The 23974-nt window shown below is 42.1% G+C and overlaps 1 protein-coding gene across 3 annotated transcripts in view; it reads left to right on the forward strand.

Moving 5' to 3' along the window:
* Positions 1-3475: 3475 nt before the first annotated feature.
* Positions 3476-23974, forward strand: part of PDK3 (pyruvate dehydrogenase kinase 3) — a 71161-nt gene continuing 50662 nt past the window's right edge. The window contains exon 1 of one of the 3 annotated variants that reach the window (XM_044763257.2): positions 3476-3801. In XM_044763257.2, coding sequence (XP_044619192.1) covers positions 3696-3801 — 106 coding nt within the window. In that variant the 5' untranslated portion in view covers positions 3476-3695. Of the gene's footprint in view, positions 3802-20938; positions 21476-23974 lie in introns of those variants that run through there. The other 2 variants (XM_044763256.2, XM_070503203.1) reach the window with 2 other exon arrangements.

Raw genomic sequence — 23974 nt, forward strand, 5'->3', positions numbered from 1 at the left:
TTAATATCTTACATATTTTCTTTATATTATTAGAATATATTTTATTTTACACTTTGAAACATATATATATATATATATATATATATATATATTTAAAGATTAGCACCTGAGCTAAGAACTGTTGCCAGTCTTCTCTTTTTCTGCTTTTTCTCCACAAATCCCCCCCGTACATAGCTGCATATTTTAGTTGTGGGTCCTTCTAGTTGTGGCATGTGGGATGCCGCCTCAGCGTTGCCTGATGGGCGGTGCCATGTCCGCGCCCAGGATCCAAACCGGTGAAACCCTGGGCTGCCGAAGAGGAGTGTGTGAATTTAACGACTCGGCCACGGGGCCGGCCCGGAAACATATTTTATTTTACATTTTGTACTGCTCTTTTCCAGTTTGTTGAGATATAATTGCCATATTGTATAAATTTCAGGTGTACAACATAATGATTTGATGTAGGGATATATTGCGAAATGATTGCCACAATAAATTTAGTTAACATCATCAACTCACACAGTTACAAATTTTGTTTTCCTAGTGATGAGAACTTTTAAGATCTGCTCTCTTAGCCACTTTCAAAACTCCCAGTTATAAGACAAATAAGTTCTGGGGCTGTAACATATAACTTGATGAGTATAGTTAACAATACTGTATTGTATAATTGACTGTTTTTTAGAACAGTTTCAGATTTACAGCAAAATTGAGAAGATAGTACATAGAGTTCCCATGCACCCCATACACAGTTTCCCCTACTGTTAACATCTTGCATTAGTATGGTACATTTATTACAATTCACGAACAAATATTGATACATTATTACTACACAAATTTGGTCCAAAGTCCATCTTTTACTTTGCTTTCCTTTGTTTTTACCTAATGTCCTTTCATGTGTTCCAGAATCCCAAGTGGGATATGACATTATGTTTAGTTGTCATGTCTCCTTAGGCTTCTCTTGGCTGTGATAGTTTCTCCGGTTTTCCTTGTTTTTAACGACCTTGATAGCTTTGAGGAGTACTGGGAGGGTATTTGTAGGATTGAAGTTGTTTTATAAGCTAATCTTTGAAGTGAGATCTCATCTCTCCTGGCATCCTCTATTTGTTAGAAGCGAATACTAAATCTAGCCCACACTCCAGGGGAGGAGAATTAAACTCCATCTCTCGAGGGGAGGAATATCAAAGAATTTGTGGCCATATCTTTAAGACCCCCAGAGCTTGTTACAATACACATGGCCGGGCCCCACCTCCAGAGTTTCTGATTCAGTAGCTCTGGGGTGGGGTCCAAGAGTTCGCATTTCTAACAAGTTCCCAGGTGACACTCCTGCTGCAGTCCACCGATCTTACTTTGAGAGCCACAGGGAGCAGGGCCTCCGCAAGATCTTGGTGTGTACAAAGAAATGAAAAAAGTTCATCAAGATCTATTTATTTATCTTAAGATCTATTTACTTATCTTATCTTATAACTACAACTAGCACTGAAATCAACCCACTGGTTTAGCTTCTGGATTTTGCCAGTTAATATGAAACTATTAGCTAAAAATATGTGTATTGCTGTATAAATAGGTACAACATCTTGTGCTTATATTAAATATGATTTGTTTCATTTGATCGTTACAAATACCAGGGGGAGAAATCAGGCATCTCCATCTGACATAAGAAGTAACTGAAACACATAAAAGTTAAGTGATTTGTCTAAGGTCATACAGCTAGTTAATGATAGAACCAAGCTTGGAGCTAGGTCGTTTGAGCCCTGGACCAGCACAGTTTGTATTAAACCAGGCTCTTTCTTATTGTTCCCAACTTCTAAGACTTTGCTACCTTTTGGAGAAGCAGTAATAAAACTAGGCACATGACAGTTCAAGTAATCAAATCAACAGAATACATGGATTTAAAGCAGCATTTTGTTCAGTGGAAGAGGAGTGAAACAGGTGATTTGCCAACTCAGAAAGATCAGCAGTGATTTGCAGTTTATGCTGGGAAAACCTCCCTCTCCACTGATATTCAACTTCTTGCTCACTGACTACCACAACTGCCACCAAGTACACTCTGCGTGCAGGTAGCACCTGAGACAGTCACTGGAGGAACCACAGGCCACAGGTCTTCCTTTGTCTGCCCATGCACACCAACAGGACTGCTTAGCTCTGCCGGCAAAGCTCCCGGTTACAGAGGTTGTTAGTATGTCTCTTTTAGGCTTTGGTTTGAATGGAAAAGACACGGTAGTCTACATACCATACCACCACCAAGATGTTCAAAATGTACTTGAAAATCTAGAAGTGTGGGAAGACCACTGGATGCCTTTGAGTGTATGTATTACTTTTAACTTCAGAGTAGAGATGCAGCTATTAAGCAAAGAGTTGGGTGCATAAACACCTAATGAAGGCACAAAAGCTAAATAGCTACACACCAATAATTCTATTTAGTGAGAAACCCAGGTCAATCAGCCCAAAGGAGTGGTTTCCAGCTACATTTTTACCTTTCCTTAGAGAACATTCTACCTTTCATTTTAGTTGATGTTTCCACATTGCCAAAAATAAAGCAAGGTTTGGTGGAAATGGTTAAGCAAGTAGTACTTCATACCTCACATTAGGAAATAGTGATTTCATATACCGAGCCTTCAGTTCAAATTCACTCTTATGCAGACAAAATAGCCAACACATAGCGTAAGCCTAGACTCCTGTCCAAAAATAGCGGTGCTGGTGTTGGCAAAGCATGAAACAGTCAGGGAGCTGTCCTATGGTGGCGCTGGAGGTAACGGGTTATGAAAGTGCCAGTGACCTTCAATTCGATCCTTTCCGATGGTGGTGGTAGTGGTATGAAACAGTGATTTAACTAATCTTGTCCAAAGGTGTTGGTCCGAGTGGGGAACGAGGGGCGGCGGGCCATGAAACAGTCAGTGACCTAACAATCCTGCCCAAGGGTGTTCAAAAGAGAGGAGGTGGGAGGGTGGAGAGGTGGGGGCGGGGAGGGGGGGTGACCCACGAAACACAGAGCCAGTGGCGTTACAATTAATCCTCTCCCAAGATCAGGGGCTGGCATGACACAGAGCCAGTGAGTTTACATTTAATTTTGCCCAAATGTGGTGGTAGTGGTGGAGGGCACGGAACAGCCACTATAATTAAGCGGTAAACAGAACAGGAAAATCAAAGTACGAAGATGTAAGGAACACCCTCAAGTGCAACCTTCAGCCCATCCAGGAAAGGCCTCCCGGAAGAAGGGCTTTGAGCGGCGCCTAAGATCGGATCTCTTGGGGGTGGGCTCCGGGCCTCCACCCAGTGCCCTGGCATCTCCGTCACCTTTCGGCAGCGTAGGACCTAGCCGGGGGCGGCGGCACTTGCCAGCCTGCATGGTCCGAGGAGCCAGGGAGGCAGGCGCCACCGCCCGCCGCCCGCCCGCAAAAGAAAGCGAGGGCGACGGCGGCCAATCAGCGGCCGGCGCGTGCGGCCGCGCGCCCCTCGTGCCCCGCCGCGCACCTCGCGCGCCGCGTACGTGCGGCGGCCGGCTCCGCCCCCGTGGGCGGGGCCTGGGCAAGCCGCGGGCGGCCGGCTGCGGCCCGGGAGCTGCTGCTGCTGCTGCGGCGGCTGCACCCGCGGTGCCGAGGCCGAGGCGGAGGCCGAGGTGCGCGCTTGGCAAACGTGCCGGATCCGCGCGGCTCGGCTGCACCGGTCCTTGCGGCTGCCTGAGCGTCTCGGCTGATCTGTGCGCTGCCCCGGCGAGGATGCGGCTGTTCCGGTTGCTGCTGAAGCAGCCGGTGCCCAAGCAGATCGAGCGCTACTCGCGCTTCTCGCCGTCGCCGCTCTCCATCAAGCAGTTCCTGGACTTCGGTGAGTGCGGGGCCACGGGCCCCCAAGGCGCCGGGGCGTGGGGCTCCTGCCTTCTGGGCCCACCATCTCCGCCGCAGGGCTCCGCAGCCTCGGGGCAAAGTCCGTGGGAACCACAGGCGGGGTTCCGGGATGTCCGGAGCCTCTCCCGGGGGCTCGGAGGGCAGGGCCTGGCACCCAGACACGGGCCGGGGGCTTATCCGGAGACACAGAAACGGCGTGCGAGGACCCTCACCCCTGGCGGGACTCCCCAAGCCTGTGTCGTTAGCTTCAAATCTACTTGACACAGACCTCACCGCCCTTAAAACTTCGGAGCGGAATGTGGGTGGCTTTTTAACGTTTTTATTTTTAGATTCTTTTTTTTTGCCTGGGTAAGAGCTGTTTAGAAACACCTTGAGGTCGAATAAATTATGCAATGGCATTTTGTTCCTTTTCTGCTCTAAGGTGATCCCGTGTGGCCGGGGCAGCAGGACTCGAACTGTTGTTTTCTTCGTATTATGTTAAAGCAGTTAGAGGCCTGGACTGCAAGTGCTTTAGATGCTGGGGAGGAGCGGATGTTTGGGCTCCTAGCGTCAGAGCAGGGTGTGACATAACCCTGGCCGCGGTGTCAGCACCTTTCGTCGCTTCTCTCTTTTTGTGTCCCACCCCCCTTCTCCCCTCTCGAGTGGGCTGGTAGGCAACTTGCCCCAGTTGAGATGGCAGCGCAGGAGACCTGGCCCCCAACCTGCCTGAGGCCTAACTGAGAGGGGAATAGATTCCACCGCCTTATGTTAACTGGATCGTGTTTCCCCAGAGTGGTGCAGTTTCAGCTGCGGAGCGAATGACTCGCAATTGCTGAATGCGAGGGAGCTGGTTGTGAAACACCTGAAAGTAAAAAAGTGCGCACCCAGGTATCAGAACGGAACTCAGCGTCCTTGGGGGAAAATAAAATGAAACAGCAAATATGTTCTAAGCTCTCAAGGGAAAATAATGAGGCGTCTGTTCGTTTAATGAACTTTATGTAAATATCAAGGGATAGTATCAGGTGGGCATAAAAACTATGCAGAGTAGCTGGAACATTCAGGGAAGACCCGATATGCAAAATGTGATGTTGTCCATACTTAAAAAAAGTTGGGATAGGAAGAGAGGAATAGGTTAAAGTTGAGACCAAATTAAATTTTGAACAACCAATTTGCCAGAGAATGCTGAGGAATGTCAAAGTTCAATGAGATGTTGATCTGTGTTGCATCTTAAACTTCACTCCCCAAGCGTTTCAGTAGTTTTACTCTATCATCTCTGGCCACTTGTGAGAATTTTAGAGGTTTGAGGCAGCTCTTAATTTCAGAGTTTAGAAAGAAAATGTCACTGTTGCTATGAATAGTATGTTTTCCATCTCTAATTTATGGTTTAGAGAAGATTGTGGAGGTATTAGCCTTTCATTGGGATAAACCGAGCTAGGTTAATTCACAATAAAAGGAACAAAAGGAATCCAGAAGCCCCCAGTTCCTTCCTTTCACCCTCGAGGTTGAAGTAATAGCCCTAATAGCTTGTTGAAATTTCAGTTGATTTATTTCTGTGGCAGCTAGTAGCTACCCGTATTCATAGATGTCTTGGCAAGGATGTCATTTGAGTAGGAAAACCACAGTGAGGGATAGTGTTATCATGGAAAATCCACGGCACTAGTATCTTGGAACAAATGTTCTAATTCTTGCTCTGCCACCAACTGAAGAATGTGGCCTTGGCTAAGTGACTGAACCTCACTGGGGTTCATTTGCCTCGTTAATTAAATGTGTGGATTGTATCATGTCATCTGTAAAGCACGGCTCCAAAACTTTGTGATTATAATTTCAAAGGAAAAGGGATGAACTTTTTGAAAGAAAATCCCCAAATCTTTTGATAGATATTTCCCATAAAAGGCTTCTGACCTATTTTAGGAGGGGCGGAGGGATACACTAATCTGGGATAATGGAAGAAACCTAATAATTGAAGTCTTTTCCTTATAAGGAAGCTCACGAAAGAGCTATATATAATTGTAGTGGAATATGCTAGAAACTACAAGCCTAGGTTGTAATATCCAGAGATGAATCAGGTGACAGGCAGCCTATCGTTAATGACAACAACTAGAAAAAGAGTGTTGTCACACAAAGGCCATCTCGACTGCTACCTTTCTCTTAGTTCTTCTAGCTCTTGATAGAAGTTCTCTTTTGGCAAGTGATGTGGGAGTTTGAGAATTTAGAATGGGTGTGGGGATGTTTTTAAGGTGAGGAGGAAGAAGGAGAAAGAAGCTTTATGGTCCTGTATGATTGGAGAAAACTGCAGGGGAGGGCCACCTCAAATGCGTAAATCACCAGGTGGGGAGCTGCAGATGACTCCATGAAGCTAGCCAGATGGGGACTGTGGCATGCTCCTGGGGATATGCTCGCTCCAGAAGGGGCAGCTGGTTGCCACCAATTCAGTATATTTTAAAAGACCCGGGGCTCAAACAAAATAGATGCATGGCCCATGTTGGCCCACAGGCTGCCACTTTGTGAACTTTGACTTTCTCCCTGGCTGCTGTATAAATGGGACATAAGAGGGACCAGAGAAAGGATATACAAGGAATTTTATGTTTACAGTATTTGTTATAACCATGCCAACAAATAAATTGCAGTTTCTATGGCTACTGAAATAGCTTCATTATACTAATATATCCACACTAGTAAACAAGGAGATGATCTTCCTTAAGAGTGGGGACTAGAATTGGTTGTTACTTCAGAAGCAGTGATTTTATTTTAAAGGAGGATTTCTCAGTCTCAGCGCTCTTGACATTTTGGGACAGGTCATTGTGTCGGGGGGGCTGTCCTGGGCATTGTGGGAGGTGTCCTAAAGCAGCCTCCCTGGCCTCTACCCACTGGATGCCCGTAGCACCCTCTCCCCCCAATTGGGACAACCAAACATGTCTCCAGACATCACCATGGCCCCTGGGGGAGCAAAATCCTCCGCTGCCCCTCTGTTGAGGACCTCAGCCATAAAGCACTTAGATCAGTGGTTTTCGTGCCTGGGCCCATCCCCCGGACTTCTAATGTAAAAGAACTGGGGTGGTGTGCAAGCGTTGGTATTTTTAGAAGATTCCCAGGTTATTCTAAAGCGTAACCAGGGTTGAGAGCCACTAATTAGATGAGCTTCTGGATCTAGACTACTGTCTCCCTTTCATCTGTGTATCGTATTTCTCTTTGCCCTTTAAAATAATAAAAGTTTCTTGAATTCAGTCTTTATTTGAAATTTGGCCTTCCACATAGTTAGCAAGTGTAGCAAGAATAGCAACTGTAGGAAGAATAGCAAGTGTTCTAAGTGGATTATGGATTTGTAATGGCAAGAGTGCCTTCTAAAGAGTGAGATTTTTAAAAATGAGATTTTCTTTTTGATCTGAGATTATGGTCACGTGGTTCCAAATTCAGACGTGCAGAAGGACGTAGAAAAGTCAGCTTCCTACTTCTGTCCACTAGCCTCCCTCTTGTTGCACACGTGGCAGCTTGTTATATTTTGTCTATACCTTGTATTTTCAACTTAATGCCTTAACTTTCCATATCCATATCTGCAGAATTTCCCTTTTATATGGCTCCTGAGATTTTGTTTATATGAGCATACTATAATTCATTAGCCAACTCTCTGTTGATGGCTAGTAGATCGTTTCCAGTCTTTTCTGTGACAGCCGGTGCTACAGTGAGTTACTGCATGCGTCATTTCGTGCATGAACGAGTGTGTATATAGGACAAATTCCTAAACATGGGATTAGTACATCAAAGGAGATGTGTATTTGAAATTTTGATAAGCATTGTCAGAGGATGTCTGTTTATTCTCTCACTAGAAGTTTGAGAGTACCTATGTTCCTACGCTTTCACCACATTATCAAACTTTTGATAAGTGAAAAATGGTATCTAAATAGAATCTTTTTCTCCCCCAGTAAACATTTTTTTAACTTTTTTTTTTTTAAGATTGGCGCCTGAGCTAACAACTGTTGTCAATCTTTTTTTTTTTTTTCCTGCTTTTTCTCCCCAAATCCCCCCAGTACATAGTTATACATTTTTTAGTTTTGGGTCCTTCCAGTTGTGGCATGTGGGACGCTGCCTCAGTGTGGCCTGACGAGTGGTGCCATGTCCACGCCCAGGATCCAAACTGGTGAAACCCCAGGCCACAGAAGCAGAGCGCGAGAACTTAACCACTCGGCCATGGGGCCGGCCCCCTATTTTAACTTTTTGTTATGGAGAATTTTAAGCATATACAGAAGTTGAGAATAGTATGATGAACTCCTTTATATTGATATCCAAGTACTGTTTGTAGATGTGTGTATGCGTAGTCTGTTAGTTTCCTATCAATGGCATGCTTGTTTCAGAAAACATAAATTTTTTCTTTTTCTATACTAAGACCAATTTATCTTTCGAATTGTCTGTTCTTTAAAGACTTGGTAGAATCTTCCTATGAAACTTTTAAATCTAATGTGTTTGGGGGACCATTGCCCTCTGACAACTTTCTCTGCTCTGTGGTAATGATCAGTATAGATTTTCTGTTTCTTCTAGAGTTCATTTTGATCTGTTTCCCTAGAAAATTATCCTAGTCATTGAGGTTAAGTCAATTTGCATAGCTGAGAAGGTAGTCTCTTATCAGCCTTAATTTTCCCTGTGGCTATTCCTCTATTATTTCTTGTATATTTGTTCTCCCCTCCCCCCTTTCTTGATTAGATCAGATGGTGTGGTGATTTATTTGGTAGGACTCCTCTATTAGTTTTATGACTTTTGTTTTCTAGTTCGTTAATGTCTACTTTGACTTTTTTAATTCCCTCAGATCATCTCCCTGGGTTTATTTTGTTATACTTTTTTCTTTTTGATTGGATACTTCGTTTGTTTTCTGTTTTGTTGTTGATTTCAGTATTTAAGGCTATAGTTAACTCCTCCGAGTGCTACTTTAGCAGCTGATGTGTATTGTATTTCATCCTTCCTCCCAGCTCCTCTGCATCTTCAGATTTTTATTCTTCTATGAGCTAAGAGTTGTTTGAGTTTTTAAATTTCCAGTGTAAGTGCATCCTGTATTTTAATTTTCTTTATGTTTGGTTTTGTTGCATTGTGATCAGAGAATGTTAGCTGAGTCATTATTTCTCTGATTTATTGATGTTTACTTTGTAGCCCAATACGTGGTTATTTCCTGTGAACGTTCCTTGGGCAGCAAAAAGGTTATGCTCTTTTCAGGTTACAGAATTTGAAATATTAGATATACCGTATTATGTTAAGTTTTCTATACTTTACTTCTTTTTTATCTACTTGATCTATCATGGCCCAAAAGAAGTTCAGATCTCCTTATAATATGATTCTATTTCTCTATATTTCTCCTGTAGTTTTTCTTTGTGCCTGTCAATGTTATGTTTGCTGCTTATTCTTAACTGTCATGTCGTCATTCTGAGATGTACCCTTTAGCGATAGAGTGCTGCCATCTTACTAGTTTAATGCTGTTTGGCCTGGCCCCAACCTTAGTTGACACTGAGATTCAGATCTCTGTTTTCCTCTTGCTTACATTTCTGGTAGAGCATTGTCATCCTTTTGTTTTCAGTCTTCCTGAATTACTTTGCTTTAAATATTGTCTTGAAATGTAGTATAAAGTTGGGTTTTGCTTTGAGAATCAAACTTTTTCTTTTATGTGGTTAAGTATAACCAATTTATGTTTATTGATGTGACAGATCTGTCATCTGTAATGATAAACATCTGTAATTTTCTTTTGCTTTCTATTTTAATACCTTAATTTTTTTGACCATGTTATCTATCTAGCTTTGTTTTATTATATTTCTTTTAATAATTAGGTTTGAATTTTTGGCTCCAGTGATTGTCTTTATAATTATTTCTTTATTTCTTTAGACCTTCTTTGTCCAGTACAGTTACCACTAGCCACATGAGCCTCTGGAGCAGTTGAAACATGTGACTGAGAAACTGAATTGGTTTAATTTAAATTTAAAACCGATACTTGAGGGGCGAGCCTGGTGGCATACAGGTTAAGTTCGTGCACTCCGCTTCGGCAGCCCAGGGTTCACCAGTTCAGATCCTGGGCTCACACCTACACACCGCTCATCAAGCCATGCTATGGTGGCATCCCATAGAAGAACTAGAAGGACTTACAGCTAGGATATACAGCTGTGTACTGGGGCTTTGGGGAGAAAAAAAAAAGAGGAGGATTGGTGGTAGATGTTAGCTCAGGGCCAATCTGCCTCACCAAAAAGTATTAAAAGAAAAAAACCAAAAAAACCTTGACGCTTGATTCAGTTAATTGGAAAACTTCTAAGTATATTTAGAACAATTTGGATATGTGACTCTACTTTAACTGTAAATTTGATGAAATGTAATTATAGGTCAATTATTTCTGATAGAAATTTAGGTTTTGAATCAAGATGTGCTGTAAGATACACACTGGATTTCAAAGACTGTATAAAAAATAGCAAAACATGTCAATACATTTTTGTATTGATTCTGTGTTGAAATGATAATATTTTGGGTATGTTGGATTAAATATCAAAAATTTCACCTGTTTTTATGTTAACGTGGCTGCTAGGAAATTTTAAATTATGTATGTGGCACACATTATATTTCTATTGGACAGTGAGGCTTCAGAGAGTATATATTAATTTCCTATTAGTAATAGAAACATCCTATTTTAATGTGCAGAATAAAATTTGTTGGTTTTATTTCTCGATATAACTTTTACATTTTTTTCCCTGTAAAACTATTACTCTCAGGATTTGGGGGCCGATTTATTGTCTTTGAGTGGCAGTTCATGCTATGGTGGTTCTTTGTTATATTTGCCAAAGTTTGAGGGCTGTCTTTCTATTAAGTAGTTGTTATGAATTCAAAGTTCTCTTAGTGCTATAAGAAAAGGAGAACTTGGACTTATTACATAAAGATAGAACATTCTGAATCTTGAATGAGCCCTTAGGAAATGATTCACATTTTCTTTTGGATGTCCTTTTCATCTTTCAGCCTCACCCCGTCCACTCTGGTTCCTTCGTTAATCACTTTTGTGCCCTCCCGCAGACTGACTTCCCATTTGTTTTATTTCCCAGTTCTTTTGCACTGCTCTTCTGCACAGCTGCACATGTATTAAAGGTCTTGCTCCTGGCTCCTGGTATTTTATTTGATTCTAAACAGTCTCTTTGCAGAGGGTGGGCACTCGCCTCTTCTTTGTAACCTCTCACAGCTGCCTCAGCTTTTTGCTCTGTACAGAGTGGGCATTCCATAAATGGTGATTACTGACTGCATAAAGGTTAGGAAACATTATTGTCACTTAATTTAGCGGTTGTTATATATGTTTCAACTTTTATAATGTCCCCACATTTAAATATAGCATCTCCCAAAGAAAACCACCAGAAAGCAGGTTGTCTGACAACTCTGCCTTCTTTTCACAGAAAAGATTTCTCCCGTAATCACACTGGTTCTGTGAACCTCGGAGCCTTTAGCTCTTAGAAGGCAGCAGCCAGTTTCCCTGTTCCTACAGTTCTTGAGGTTTAAGAGCCCAGCCGCCTTCTGTGTTCCTTTAGAAAGTACTTTAAGGAGGCGGGCTGGTGGCGTAGTGGTTAAGTTCACAAGCTCCACTTTGGTGGTCTGGGGCTTGGGGGTTCTTATCCTGGTCGCAGACCTACACACTGCTCAACAAGCCATGCTGTGGTGGTGTCCCACATACAAAATAGAGGAAAATTGGCACAGATGTTAGCTCAGGGACAATCTTCCTCACTGAAAAGGAAAAAAAAGTATTTTAAGACTCCTACACCCAGTGAGAAGTTGACTTTGGTTCCAAATGGCTGATCTTCAGAAAGTCTTAGTTTTTTAAGTTGTTTGGCTCCTTGAAGCCTGATTACCACTGGAGAGAACAGTGATTTTGTTTCTGGAGGAGATAAAAAGGTTTTGTTTGGGTGTTTAATTGTGTTAGGAAAAGGGGAAAACAATTGCATTCTGTTTCCGAGTGTTTATTTTGTGCCTTTACATATATATACATGACACACCTTTCTGTAGGCAGGAAGGTTTTCTACTGTGAGGAGTTGCCAAGAATTGGACTAACCTGTTGGGAGACAGAAGCCAACTATTCAGAATTAAGGGAGAAGAGAACAGTTTCATTTAGGGGAATGATCTCTAACTTGGCTTAATGCATCTTGATCAATATTTAAATTTAAAGGACAAATTGGCCTTTGGGGCCTTACTGATCTGGTAGGGCTGGCTTTCAGCATAACCTGGTTTATCAGGCTCTGGGCACCAAAAGTGTAGCTCAAGCTTCATTGATGTTGCAGTTTTGTGTGCTTTTTGAAGGGGAGACGTGGCCACACTGCCTGGCATGTTGATGGTTGGGTGTTTTCCTCCCATTAAGCTTTGGGAAATTGATCAGACTTTTGGCAAGATTTGAGATACCTTGGATTTATTGTTACTGGATGGAATCAGAAAATAGCACCACTTTTCCTTTATATTGTATGGGCATTCAGTTATTTGACTTCTGTAATAATCTGATTTCAGAGTTGGGCAAATCCTTTTGTTTTAGGAATATCGTAGTCTAAAAGAGGTTGTTGAACTACAGTCAGGGGGCCAGCCACCTGTTTTGTTTTGTTTTTTAATTAATAGGCTTTATTTTTAAGAGTAGTTTTCGGTTCACAGCAAAATTGAGCAGAAAGTACAGGGAGCTCCCACATGCGCACCTCTCCACAAATACAGCCTCCCCTACCATCTACATCCTTTACCCTGTGCGACATTTGTTACAGTTGATGAAGCAGCGTTGACCATCACTATCACCCAAAGTCCATAGTTTACATTAGGGGTCACTCTTTGTGTTGCATACTCTAGGGTTTTGACAACACTTGTTTTTGTGAATAAAGTTTTACTGGAACACAGCCATGCCCGTTGATTACACATTGTCTGTGGCTTCTGTCCCTCTACCACAGTGGAGTTGAGTAGTTGCCACAGAGACTATGTGAGCCACAAAGCCAAAAATGTTTACCATCTGGCCCCTTACACAAAGTTTGTGACCTCTAGTCTAAGAGAATTCTTCTCTAAGACAACTTGGCTCCCAGTTAAAGAAGCCTGCAGTGATTGCTGTTAATTTGCGTTTAAATGGTAAAGCTCAGTTTCTCCTGTTTGCTGGTAATAAACAGTAAACATTGGCTATCTGGAGGGGAACTTTGCCGGTAATTGGTGGTTTGCCTGGGGGGGTGTGCCCCAGAGTGGAATTACCATGGGAAAGGCTATACGTGGTTTTACGGCTTTAATCTGCAGGGCTGTCGGCAAAGTTTAAGTATGCCACTTTCTCCACAGCCCTGCCAAAATGAGGTTTGATGATTTTAATTGTATGATCGGTAACATAGAAGCTGAAAGTTTTCTCCCCCCCCCCCGCCCATGTGGGTTTGTTCTCTGCATATTGTTGTGTGTAAAGTGCCCTTGACCATTTAGTAACTGGGAATCTGGAGTTTTAATCATTTGCATGAATTCCTTGTGTCTATTTGGCATAGTAAGCTATTGTGCTGTATAAACGTTTCCCACTGTGTTCCCTTCTTTGGCAAAGTAATTGTCAAAATATACAATTAAAGGCATTTGGAAGGAATATCACCTCTCATTCTTCCATACAGTTTTTGTGACAGCCTTCCAGCTTTTGCCCATGTATTTACATACGTTGACACTGGGTGTCCGGTTTCCTTCCTTACAGGCTGAGTTTTTTTACACTGGGTCATTCACAGTGCTTTTCTCGTGGTCAGGTTTATCACCATAGCATTTTGTAAATTGTTACTAAATCTCTCTGGAATTTATTGCCATTTCTTTTCTTTTCTTGGTGAGGAAGATTGTCCCTGAGCTAACTAATCTTCCTCTGTTATGTATGTGAGATGCCACCACAGTGTGGCTTGATGAGCAGTGTGTAGGTTGGCACCTGGGATCCGAACCGGTGAACCCCAGGCTGCCAAAGTGGAGCATGTGAACTTAACCATTGTGCCACTGGGCCGGCCCCGTTATTGCCATTTCTGATGAGACTTTTGTAGCTCACTCACTTTTGCTCTGTTCTGCTGTCTGGTTGTACAGCAACAATTGTTAAGACCTCAAATCTCTCTGTTGTTGTTTCTATTTAATCACATACTAAGTTCACAGTATTCAGTAGGACAACTTTTCTGATTTTAACTAAATATCATATGCTGACTTTTGCCTTGTAATGTGTGCTGAAATTTGGTGAGAGCAGTTCCTTGTTTATTACCTTAGGTTTTTAGAAATTCTTGCTGTTCTTGCCCACTTATTCTTCCTGATAAATTTAACTTAAGAACATGTGCTAAGGGGACTGTGGTTGGGTTAATTGGCGTTTATTGAAACTAGCCTGGAAGCGTCTTCAGTTAGCCCATTTTGCTTTTATGGCAGAGAGGGCCCATGTACCTCCCTGCTTCCCCTCGTGGCAGAGCTGGGTTTGAGTGTGACCCAGGGCGGTGTCCTTCGTATCCGTCAAGGAGAACCCCATTCCTGGTCAGTGTCTCATCTTTACTGAGATTATACTTTCTGCCATAAGGAATGGCACAAAAATTACAGCAAATTGAAATTTGTAACATATAAATCTTTTCTCAACAAATTGTTACATTTTCATAGACCAGAGCATACTCAGTACTTTTATCAGAACCTTCTCTTTGATCTGTTCTAGTAGGGTACAGTGTTTCCTTAAGCTTGGTAGCAGTTAGTCCTTAATATGCGACTGTGGACTTTGTATAAATTTGGTTAATTTCTCCTCCTGTTTCTGAGATTAAATAGAAAGCAAAGTGATAATTGCTAGATTACGCTCGTATGCTGGTCACATAACGTGCTCAAGTGAGCACTTTATTTCTGATAAACCCTTAAGCTGATTGCTCACAGCGATCTCCCCATCTCTCCAAACCGCCCTTTGTACACAGGGGGGCTGCTTCTTTGGTTAGTGTTCTTTACATGTTCTCCACCATGTCATCTCTGGTCTGCGTACTCATATTCCTGCTTCTTTAACCTGAGCTTGGCTTCACTAAAGCTGTTTGAGGAGGAGACTAAAATGGACTGTCTGGAAACTGGAAAAGACTCAATGGATTGAAGCAGCATTTACCGAGTGCTTACCAACACTTGGCATGAAATACGGTATTGTGGAATTCTACAACAGTCATGTCCATTTTACAAATTGGGAAACTGAGGTTCAGGGCAGGTGAGAAAGTTGCACACACAGTGGCTGGTAGAGCCAGGGGTGCTAACACCTGCTCGTCTTACTGCCCCGCTGTAGCTGAGAAGGTCAGTAAGGGTTGGGTGTAGGACTCCTTTGGGAACAAAACACACTGGAGGAAAGGATCGACAAGTGCGCTAGTGCCGCTTGTCAAGAGTCACCACATCCTGGAGTACAGCCATTTCCTTCGTGAGTGTGTTCAGCAGTTTTTATCTTCCCCATTTAGGCTGAAACAAAACTCAAACATGAAAATAGAGACTAAAAATAGATGGGTAAATAGACAAGTTTGGGATGTTTCATAGCCTCTGTCTGAGCCTGAGGAGTTCTGTGATTTGTTTTCCCTCCTTGAACTTTTTGTGATTAGATGCTGGTCAGTGGTTCTCAGTCCTGGCTGCTCATGAGAATCATCTGGGGAGCTCCTAAAACTAGTGGTACCTGCCCCTCCTAGAAGCCAGTTAAATCAGTCTCTGGAGGTTGGGGCTAGGCGCTGGTATTTCTGAGGTACCCAGGTGGTTGTACTGTGCTTCCAGAGTTAAGAACCACTGTGTTAGATCCAGTACAATTTTTGCCTAAACCTAAGAGCTGTGAACCGCTTTAGGGGCAGAATCGGTGAGATGCTGAAGGTTAACACTTAAGTAGTTTAGGAGTGCAGCAGCATCAGTTGAACACCCTGGATTTGGAATGAAGTGGAAACACTGAGAATTGTTGGGAAATTGTCAAGGCAGAGTCACTGCCTTTGAGGAGCTTATAGATAAATGTTGGGACAAATACAGAAATTTTTATGTCGCAGCCAAAATTTATGAATCCTATGAGTTTTCCTGCTGTCCCTATCTCTCCCTTGAAGGTTTGTATAATAGGGGTGGTTTCTGGGAATATATGAGGTGTCAACCCAATTGTCCTTTATCCGAAGTATCCTTGGAGGCTTTTTTGATGGAGAACACAAATAGAAGAACAAATGTGAATGTGGGTACTCTTTTCCTTGATTTCTCGCTCCTTTCCTTCCTTGGCTGCTTACTCCTAGCAGTGCTTTCTCCAGAGTTGTCCCAGAATTTACATTATTAGGCACGGTTGGGGTAGGATAAATAACTGTAAAGTGTAGAGATACAAATACTATCCTCTTGGATTCATTCAGTGGGAGCTTGTGCTTAGAGATCATCTTTGCAACCTCTCTGATTTTACACATGGGAAAGTGGAAGCCCTGAGTGACAGAGAGACTGCCCAAACCATCAGCTAGTTGTTGACATCACATCTTGGCCACCTCTTTCAAAGTGAACCAGAAATTATTCTTTCTAGGAGGCAAAGGGAACTTGCATTTAGGTACCACTCTCTGCCAGACACAATAGTAGGCAGCTGTAGCTATAATTCTCACAATGTCCATGTGAAGTACATGTTTCCATTTCTTGCTTGAAGATGATAAAGCTTAGATGATTTAAGTAAGTATCTCGTCTAAACAAAGTCAGGGGCAAAACCACTGTTAAAATTCAGGTAGGCTGAGCTTTTAAACCTACGCTTTTTTTCAATTTAACATAGTATCCCATTTCATTCAACATAATATACCATTGCCCCAAAGCAATTCTTTCTACCAAACAGAGTGTCTATTAGTAGTGCTGAGGTTTTGTCTGAATTCATTCTGTTAGACAATCAGAAAATTGCATAATCTCATGCTTCCCTAGTCTTATAATTTCCAAACTATCAGATTGATACCGACTTCATTTACTTACACTGAAACAGTTCTTCATATTCTGAGGACCACCACTACGTGTTAGCCTGCCTCTCTGGGAGTATGAGAAGCAGTCTATGTAGACTTGTACTCAAGCCTTAATTTCTGGTGCTTACCAGTAGTGCAAACTTGGGCAAATCACTTAATCCCACTACGCTTCAGTGTCTTTATCTGTAAAATAGAGATGATGGCATCTCATCCTAGGCTGGTGGCATTGGTGAAAGTGACAACATACAGCACAATGCCTGGCGGTAGGTGCTTAGTAGACGTTGGCTATGCCTTTATTATGGGAAGTTAGTGACACAGCACTTCCTGGATGAAATCAGCTTCCTGCTGAGAAGAAAAGCTGCATAGGGAGTTCTTAACTTTGAATATTAATTATCTTAAAGTTTGTTGGCTAAAGGTCTCAGCTCTATAAACTGATCATTTTCCAAGAAACATAGCACTTTCAGTTCTTTTGTGCTTTGAGCGTGATTGGCTTTGGATCCTCTTCATTCACTGTAATGGTTAACATTTTGCCTCAGTTAACCTCAAAGGTGAGTGCAGTGTGACCTTTACTTAACTATTCCTGCTTCCTTGACAACAAGACATCCTGTAACTCACCAACCCACGGCTAGGACTAGATCCTAAACCCCCTTCTGGAATCAGGTTGATATGGATCTGTGTGGTGGCTTGGCTGCGATCGTTAGTCACATGCTCTAGCCAGTCAAAGCTCTATTTGTGATATCAATTCCAAACACATCCGTGCCCTTCTCTCCACTCTCTGGCCCGACACACCACATTGACAGTTACTGCCACTTTATTATCCCCTTCCAACCCATCTTTTGGCTCCTCTTCCCCCTAGCTTTAGGGATTTGAATACCCCTAACCAAATATATAAAACGAAGTGATCTAACTGTAAGAGGAATTTACCATTACCAGCAAATGTTATCTTGTACCCCTGAATTTATTTGCTATACTAAGTTTATTTGGAAACTTACTAGGTATTTTAATTTTCAGTTCTAATCAGGAGATATTTATTAAACACCTACAGTGTGCCGGGTATTGTGCTAATAGTCTTCGGTTTTCTGAGGAATCCTGGGACCCACAGGACATAGAACTCAGTGACTGGGGGCAATGGCAGAGGGGTTGCCCAGGCGGAGGGCACAAATTGTGGGCCCACAGTGAAATTCATTTACAATTTGCTTTGGCTCTGTCTGGCATACAGAGGGGCAGGTTTCCTGCTAATGTGTTTATGGCCATAGATAGTATTTCAAAAGAGTGAACAAAGAGGATTTCTAAAGAGAGAGGATCAAGCTGCTGCTGGATGTTACTCAGTTTCCCTCAGTGCACACGCAGATGAGCTTCGGGGAAGGATCCGGTGACCCTCACCTGCCTTAATTAAGAACTCTGTCACCATCACCTTGTACCCTCTTTTCCTATAACAACAACAAAAATCATTACATGAAGGTACCGTGGGCTTCAGACCCTATGAGGAAGATCTGCATATTGTCGCATGTTCTGTCTGAGATTTTTATATATTTTTTAAGAATAGAATGGGTCTAGTAAGGTTTTTTTTTTTAAATAGAATGGCTCTAGTTATAGGAAGACCTTTTCTAGAAGACTGTTTTTTCTTTAAAAACACTCTTTTTAGTAACTGCATATCTCCTCATGTAATTATACAATTTTGTAATTTATTACACTGTTCCTTTATTGTTGGATGTTTAGGTTCTTTACAATGTCCCTCCCAATCCTTTTATTTGGAAAAATTTCAGACCTGAGGAAAAGTTGTAAGAAAAATACAGTTAACACCCATGTCTGGCACCTAGATTCACCAACTACTGTGCCATACTTGCTTGTTCTCTCTCCCTCCTCCATCCATTCCTATCCGTGTCTCCTTCTCTCCCCTCTCTCTGCACGTGCTTTTTTGGCTGAACCATTTGAGATTAAGTTGCAGACTTCATAACTACCCCTAGATACTTAAGTATGTATGTCCTAAGCATCAGAGTGTTCTCCTAATAACCATGATACAGTTATGACACTTGGGGAATTTATCAATGATACAATAAAATTGAATATCCAAATTTCCCCTAATGGCTGATGGTTCCTGTGTTAGACAGCTCAGGTCTAGAACATACTCGGAAGGCGCTGTGGCCAAGGGGGCTGCTGAACTAGGCGCAGCGGAGCCCATGAGGGGCTCCCCCCTCAGTAAGGTGGTACCACGGATAGAGGGCAGGAGTCACAGGTAGGGCTGGCTGGGTGAGAACTAGAGAAAGAACTGGAAGTCTGCAAACAGTAGGGTCACCCTCCACCCTGACCTTCAGAACGTTAGCGGGCAGACAGTTACCCCCAGGCCAAAGTAAAGGGCAAAAAGGGAGTTCTTCTCCAAAGATGCTGAATGACTGTTTAAGGAGAATTAGGGAAGCTGGTGTGGTGATAGGACTCCACCAAAAAGCCCTATGTAATCAGGTATTTGGGGTCCTCACTTAGTTGGTCTTTAGGCTGCTTTACTCTCAGTCATTGCTGGACAAGGATCACCAGACATCTGAGGGAAGCCCACAGTGAGAAAGAGAGCAACCAAGGTAAATAAATGGCCAAAAAAGTGACCACAGAGGAAACAGATTGAGGCAGTGGAAGAGTACTTTAAAATATAATTTGAGAAATAAATCATCTTCTGTACCTACTCACGAATATATGAATGCAGATTGTGTTTTCCAAAGATGGCCATGATGATGCTTTTCTGCAGTGTGCCCTTGCCAGCCCTCCATCAAGCAGGGGTGTCTGGTCCCCTCCCCTGGAGTCTGGAAAGGCTCTGGCTGCTTAGACCAATTTAGTATGGCAGAAGAGGCCTAGCTGTGTGACTTCCGAGGCTGGGTCCTAAAGGGCATGCAGCTTCCACATTGTTTACTGAACACATGTAAGAGTCCAACTAGCCGAAGGCCACCACCCTGTGAGGAAGCCCAGGGAGGGGCACTTGGCGGCCAGTTACTTAGCAGTCAGCAAGCAGTGGGCCCAAGGGTCAGACTTATGAATGGGAAGCCTTCAGATACTTCCAGCCCCCCACGGTCTAGTCACTCCCCCAGCCTTTGAGTTTTCCCAGCTGAGGTCCCACAAGCCGTCCCTCCTGTGTCCGGTCTGAATTCCTGACCCACAGCACCTGTGAGTGTAATATAATAGACATTGGGCTGAAAGAAGTAGTGTAAAATCTGGATGTCATTGGGGATTGAATTTGGTAGGGAATTAGGTGTGTGTGAAATCCGCAGTCTCTGGCTCTGTGGCTCTTTGGCTCTGAAGTTTCTGACTCACTGTTAGTAATAATAACCAAAACATGGTCTGGCCTAGAGCAGAGGCAGCCTCCAGCTCGGTAGACCCCAAATCCACTACTTATTTTGATCTCTTTTAAAATTCAGGAATAAGTTTTCCCAAACAAAGGAAAACTGTTAAACTTCTCAGGCAGTGAAATAATTGTACTTCTGGACATGGAGTAAAACAAACATTTTGGAAGTATAAATGAAGCTAGGAAAAAATAAGGGATTGTTTTGAAGGATATTCACAATCATTTGGTAGCCCTCCATTTACGCTTCAGGTTATTTTTGAAGGACTATTCAATTAATCATTGTTTAACCTGGCAAGTCCAAGAATTAATTGCGTATGTTTCTAAAATTCAGTATTTTCAAAAGATTGAAATCTTATAAATGTAACTGGAGAAAAATCAAAGAGCTGCCCCTAAAATATTATTTTCTCAGTTATATTTTACCCACTTTAACATGCTCAATGGTAAAAATACATTGCAAACTCAAGCATTTAATTGACAGTATTTAGAAAAAGCAGCATTATTAGAATGAGCTGATCATTCTGTTGGTTTTTGGTGTCTTGCTAGTAATTTTTCCATATGTTGCTCTCCTTTTCCACTCCCTGATTCCATTACTACTGCTCCAGACAATCCCCTACCAAGTGCTAAAGCTGAAAGATGTGTGCAAAGATAGCCTGCAAGTAATCCGGACAGGAGACCCTACATTTTAGAGGGGCGTGTCCTTAGCCCTCTGCTTTAATTATAAGATATATTATCAAGTCAATTGATTCACCGAAGAAATAATTATTTTTTCTGCTTCCCATAAATTAGTTGAAAAGAAGATTAAAGATTCACCAGAAATACAGGCCACTACAGAAACCAAGTGTAAAGAAGAGTGGGTCTGAATTTCTTGCTCTCAAAAGGCTAGTCCAATGCTCCTTTCCTATCGGTGACCTATCACTGAGAGAGCTCCCTGCACTAATCGAAAGTCGTTTGTGTTTCTGTGTCTATCCATCCTATATTTTGGTGAATGGAATGCTATTTGGAACCTTCTGCGCAAAGCAAATCAGACCTTTTGCAAATGTAGTGATTGTCTCCAACTTCTGAATGAAAGGGCGAAGTATGAAAAACAAACAGAAAACAGAAGAGAATGACAGGGCCATCAAATGAGGAAGAAAAACTGAAGAAATACACACGAGTGCATTTCAGCTAATGACTTATTTGCGTTCAGTCAGAATTTCCCATGCCCCTCACCCACTCCTTGTCATCTTCTAAACTGATACTAGGGAAAAATTTAATTAATAAATTTGATATGACGTATATAGACAATGCAGAATAAAAATAGAAAATCAACATTAAGGAATGTAGAGAAGCCACGTGAGTGGGGGAAAAAATGAAGCCAAATAACTGGGAAGAAGAACTGGAAAATACTCGATATGCCAGAAGACTTCTAAGAACAGAACTCTTTTGAGAGGACATTCAATTAAACCAAAAGTTTCTTTCTGGTAAGTTTACTAAAAAAACGATTGTTGAAATTGTTTGATTGAAACTGAGTATCCAGCATTAACACGTAGAATAAAATACTTTCAACTTATATGAGGAAAACTGCAGAAAGGTTAAAAAAATCAGGCATCTCGTATTTATTTTTAGGTTCGCTAATTAACTAAAGAAGACTTACCCCCTGTTTAAGCTGCTGTATAATTAAGGTATCTGAGTACAAAGAATTTATCCCTAAAGCTAAATTAGAATGTAGGAGGCAAAATCTGAGACTTTTCAGGTACTCTTTTTTAAAAATACAAACTTCTGAAAGGATTGTCTGTTCTTCTAATAAATCATTGAGAAGCTGTCGTAGGCGATGCACTCTCATCGGTGCCATGGGGGCTGTAGAGATAAAATAAAGTTTCTTTCTACACCAGTTTATAAAAGGCTGATAATCTGAGAAGGCTAGAATAAATGCTTCCTGAAATTTGGTTATCTTAGACCATGCCTAGTGCCTAAGTTTTCTGGTTAGGGCAGAGTTGACCAATGTAAGCAGCAAGGCCCTTTATTTCAAAATAAGTAAAAGTGGATGGTAGGGACACGGAACCGACTTTAATCTTTTTTAATCCTTTTTTAATTATGTAGAATCATCAAACGAGCACAGGCGACCACACTGAGCCAGAGTGCAGTCACGCTCTCGGGGCTTAGCGAGTATCAGACTGTTTCGTCTGCACCCCATGGTCTCAGGCTGTTCCGCTTGGTCATCATGAGCATCGTTAGTGACTGCTGTTTAATGAGCCCCTTTTCTCAATTTTAAGAACTTCTTAATGTTAAGCACTTTTTGACCCTCACCACAGTCTCTACGAAATAGGTACTGTTTTATAGACACTGAGGCTTAGAAGTGTAATGACTCTTGCCCACGTTCGTGAAGCTTTTGGCTACTCGAGTCAGGATTCAGACCCAAGTCTAACTCTGGCACCTGATTGTGGCATTACTGTTCTGCAGGACTTTAGTCTTTTATCTGAATTCTGAAGTCCAAAAAGCTCTAAAAATTGAAGTTCCTTTCTTATACTTTTGGTGCCAGAATTCATTCCGTGACAAAACCTGACCTGAGGCCATGGTCTTTATCCTGCTCGGTGTAAACGTTCACAGATTTCATTGCAGCTATATTGTGTCTGTATAATAGACCATATTATACAATAGATGTATGTACTCCTTTTTACCTTGCTAAAATCTGAAAACCTTTGAATTTTGAAACCATCTAGCCCCGTGGGTCTTGAGAACAGATGTGAACCCGACCGCCCCTTGCCTCCTGCGCCTGCCGGCCCAATCTCCCTTCTCCCGGCCCTCCCTCTTCACCCTGCCCCCCATTTCTAATTTGCTGCTCCTACTGTGCTGTGGACATGGAAGTTTAAGCATGTAAACTTTCACTACCCAGAAAACTCAGATGATTTTTTAAAATCTCGAGTTCATACCGATACTCCCCGTTCCAGCTCAGTACCCCAGGGTTCTTCCTCCGTTCCCTGACTCCCTTCTCCTTCAGGGAGAACGTCAGCATTTCCTTTGTGCTGTAAAAAAATTCCTTTCTATTTAACCAGGATGCAAAGTATTTCTCCTGGTATGTGAAACTGTAGATGTACGTTTAAACTTGGATAATAAATCCTTCATTTTATAATGAGATTCACTATGATTTGTTTTAAATATCAGCATTTTTAGTGCACTTAAAATGATTCATTTTAAAAATTACATTTATACAGAACATTTTAGGAATGATATATGTTATCTGAAACAAAACAACCAGAGTCATTTTAAATGTTAATTGTCTAAGACCAAATAATTGTGCGCAGAATAGATGTCGGAAGGTCTTTGCTGGGATGTTACACTCCTTACTTGTAGTGAGTATTTCCCTTTGGGGAAAAGTGAAAGAATTATCAGTTAGTGAAAGATTTAATGAAGGCCTTCGGTATGCTCACTCAGAATGAGGGAAGTAAGGAATGGATTGTTTAAGACTAATCTTTTATTCTGGCTATTTTGAAAAATGGAGAAGGGGGGTCAGTGGTGGGGGAGAAAGGTTCTGCCAATGATTTTCAAAAGTGGATTATTTCCAGTCTTATTAGGTGGAGCGAGGAAAGGAATAAACCAGAACTTGGCTGGAAGTGTTAGAAAATCAGATTTACTTCTGAAACTCGTAATTTGCTGCCTTTATCACATTTGGAAGAATGAGGAGAGTTTGGAGGGGAAAATTGTTAGATGAGCTCTGCTTCTCTCTCTGGGCCTGGGCCCAAGCTTGCCCTCTCCCAACAGCCTCCAGGGACTATGGAGCCACGGGAAGGCCTATTGAGTGTGAGGGAGTTGGGATGGACCCATAAGTATCACAGAGGACAGAAGGGGGACTAATGTTTATTGAACACTTGCTCTGTGTCAGGCTCCAGTACACATTATCATATTTAATCTCCACAAAACCTGGTTTCATCCCCATTTTACAGATTAAGGCAGCTGGGACTCAGAGAGGTTAAGAAGCTTAC

Source organism: Equus asinus, chromosome X, assembly GCF_041296235.1.
Source record: "Equus asinus isolate D_3611 breed Donkey chromosome X, EquAss-T2T_v2, whole genome shotgun sequence".
NCBI classification, from domain to species: domain Eukaryota; kingdom Metazoa; phylum Chordata; class Mammalia; order Perissodactyla; family Equidae; genus Equus; species Equus asinus.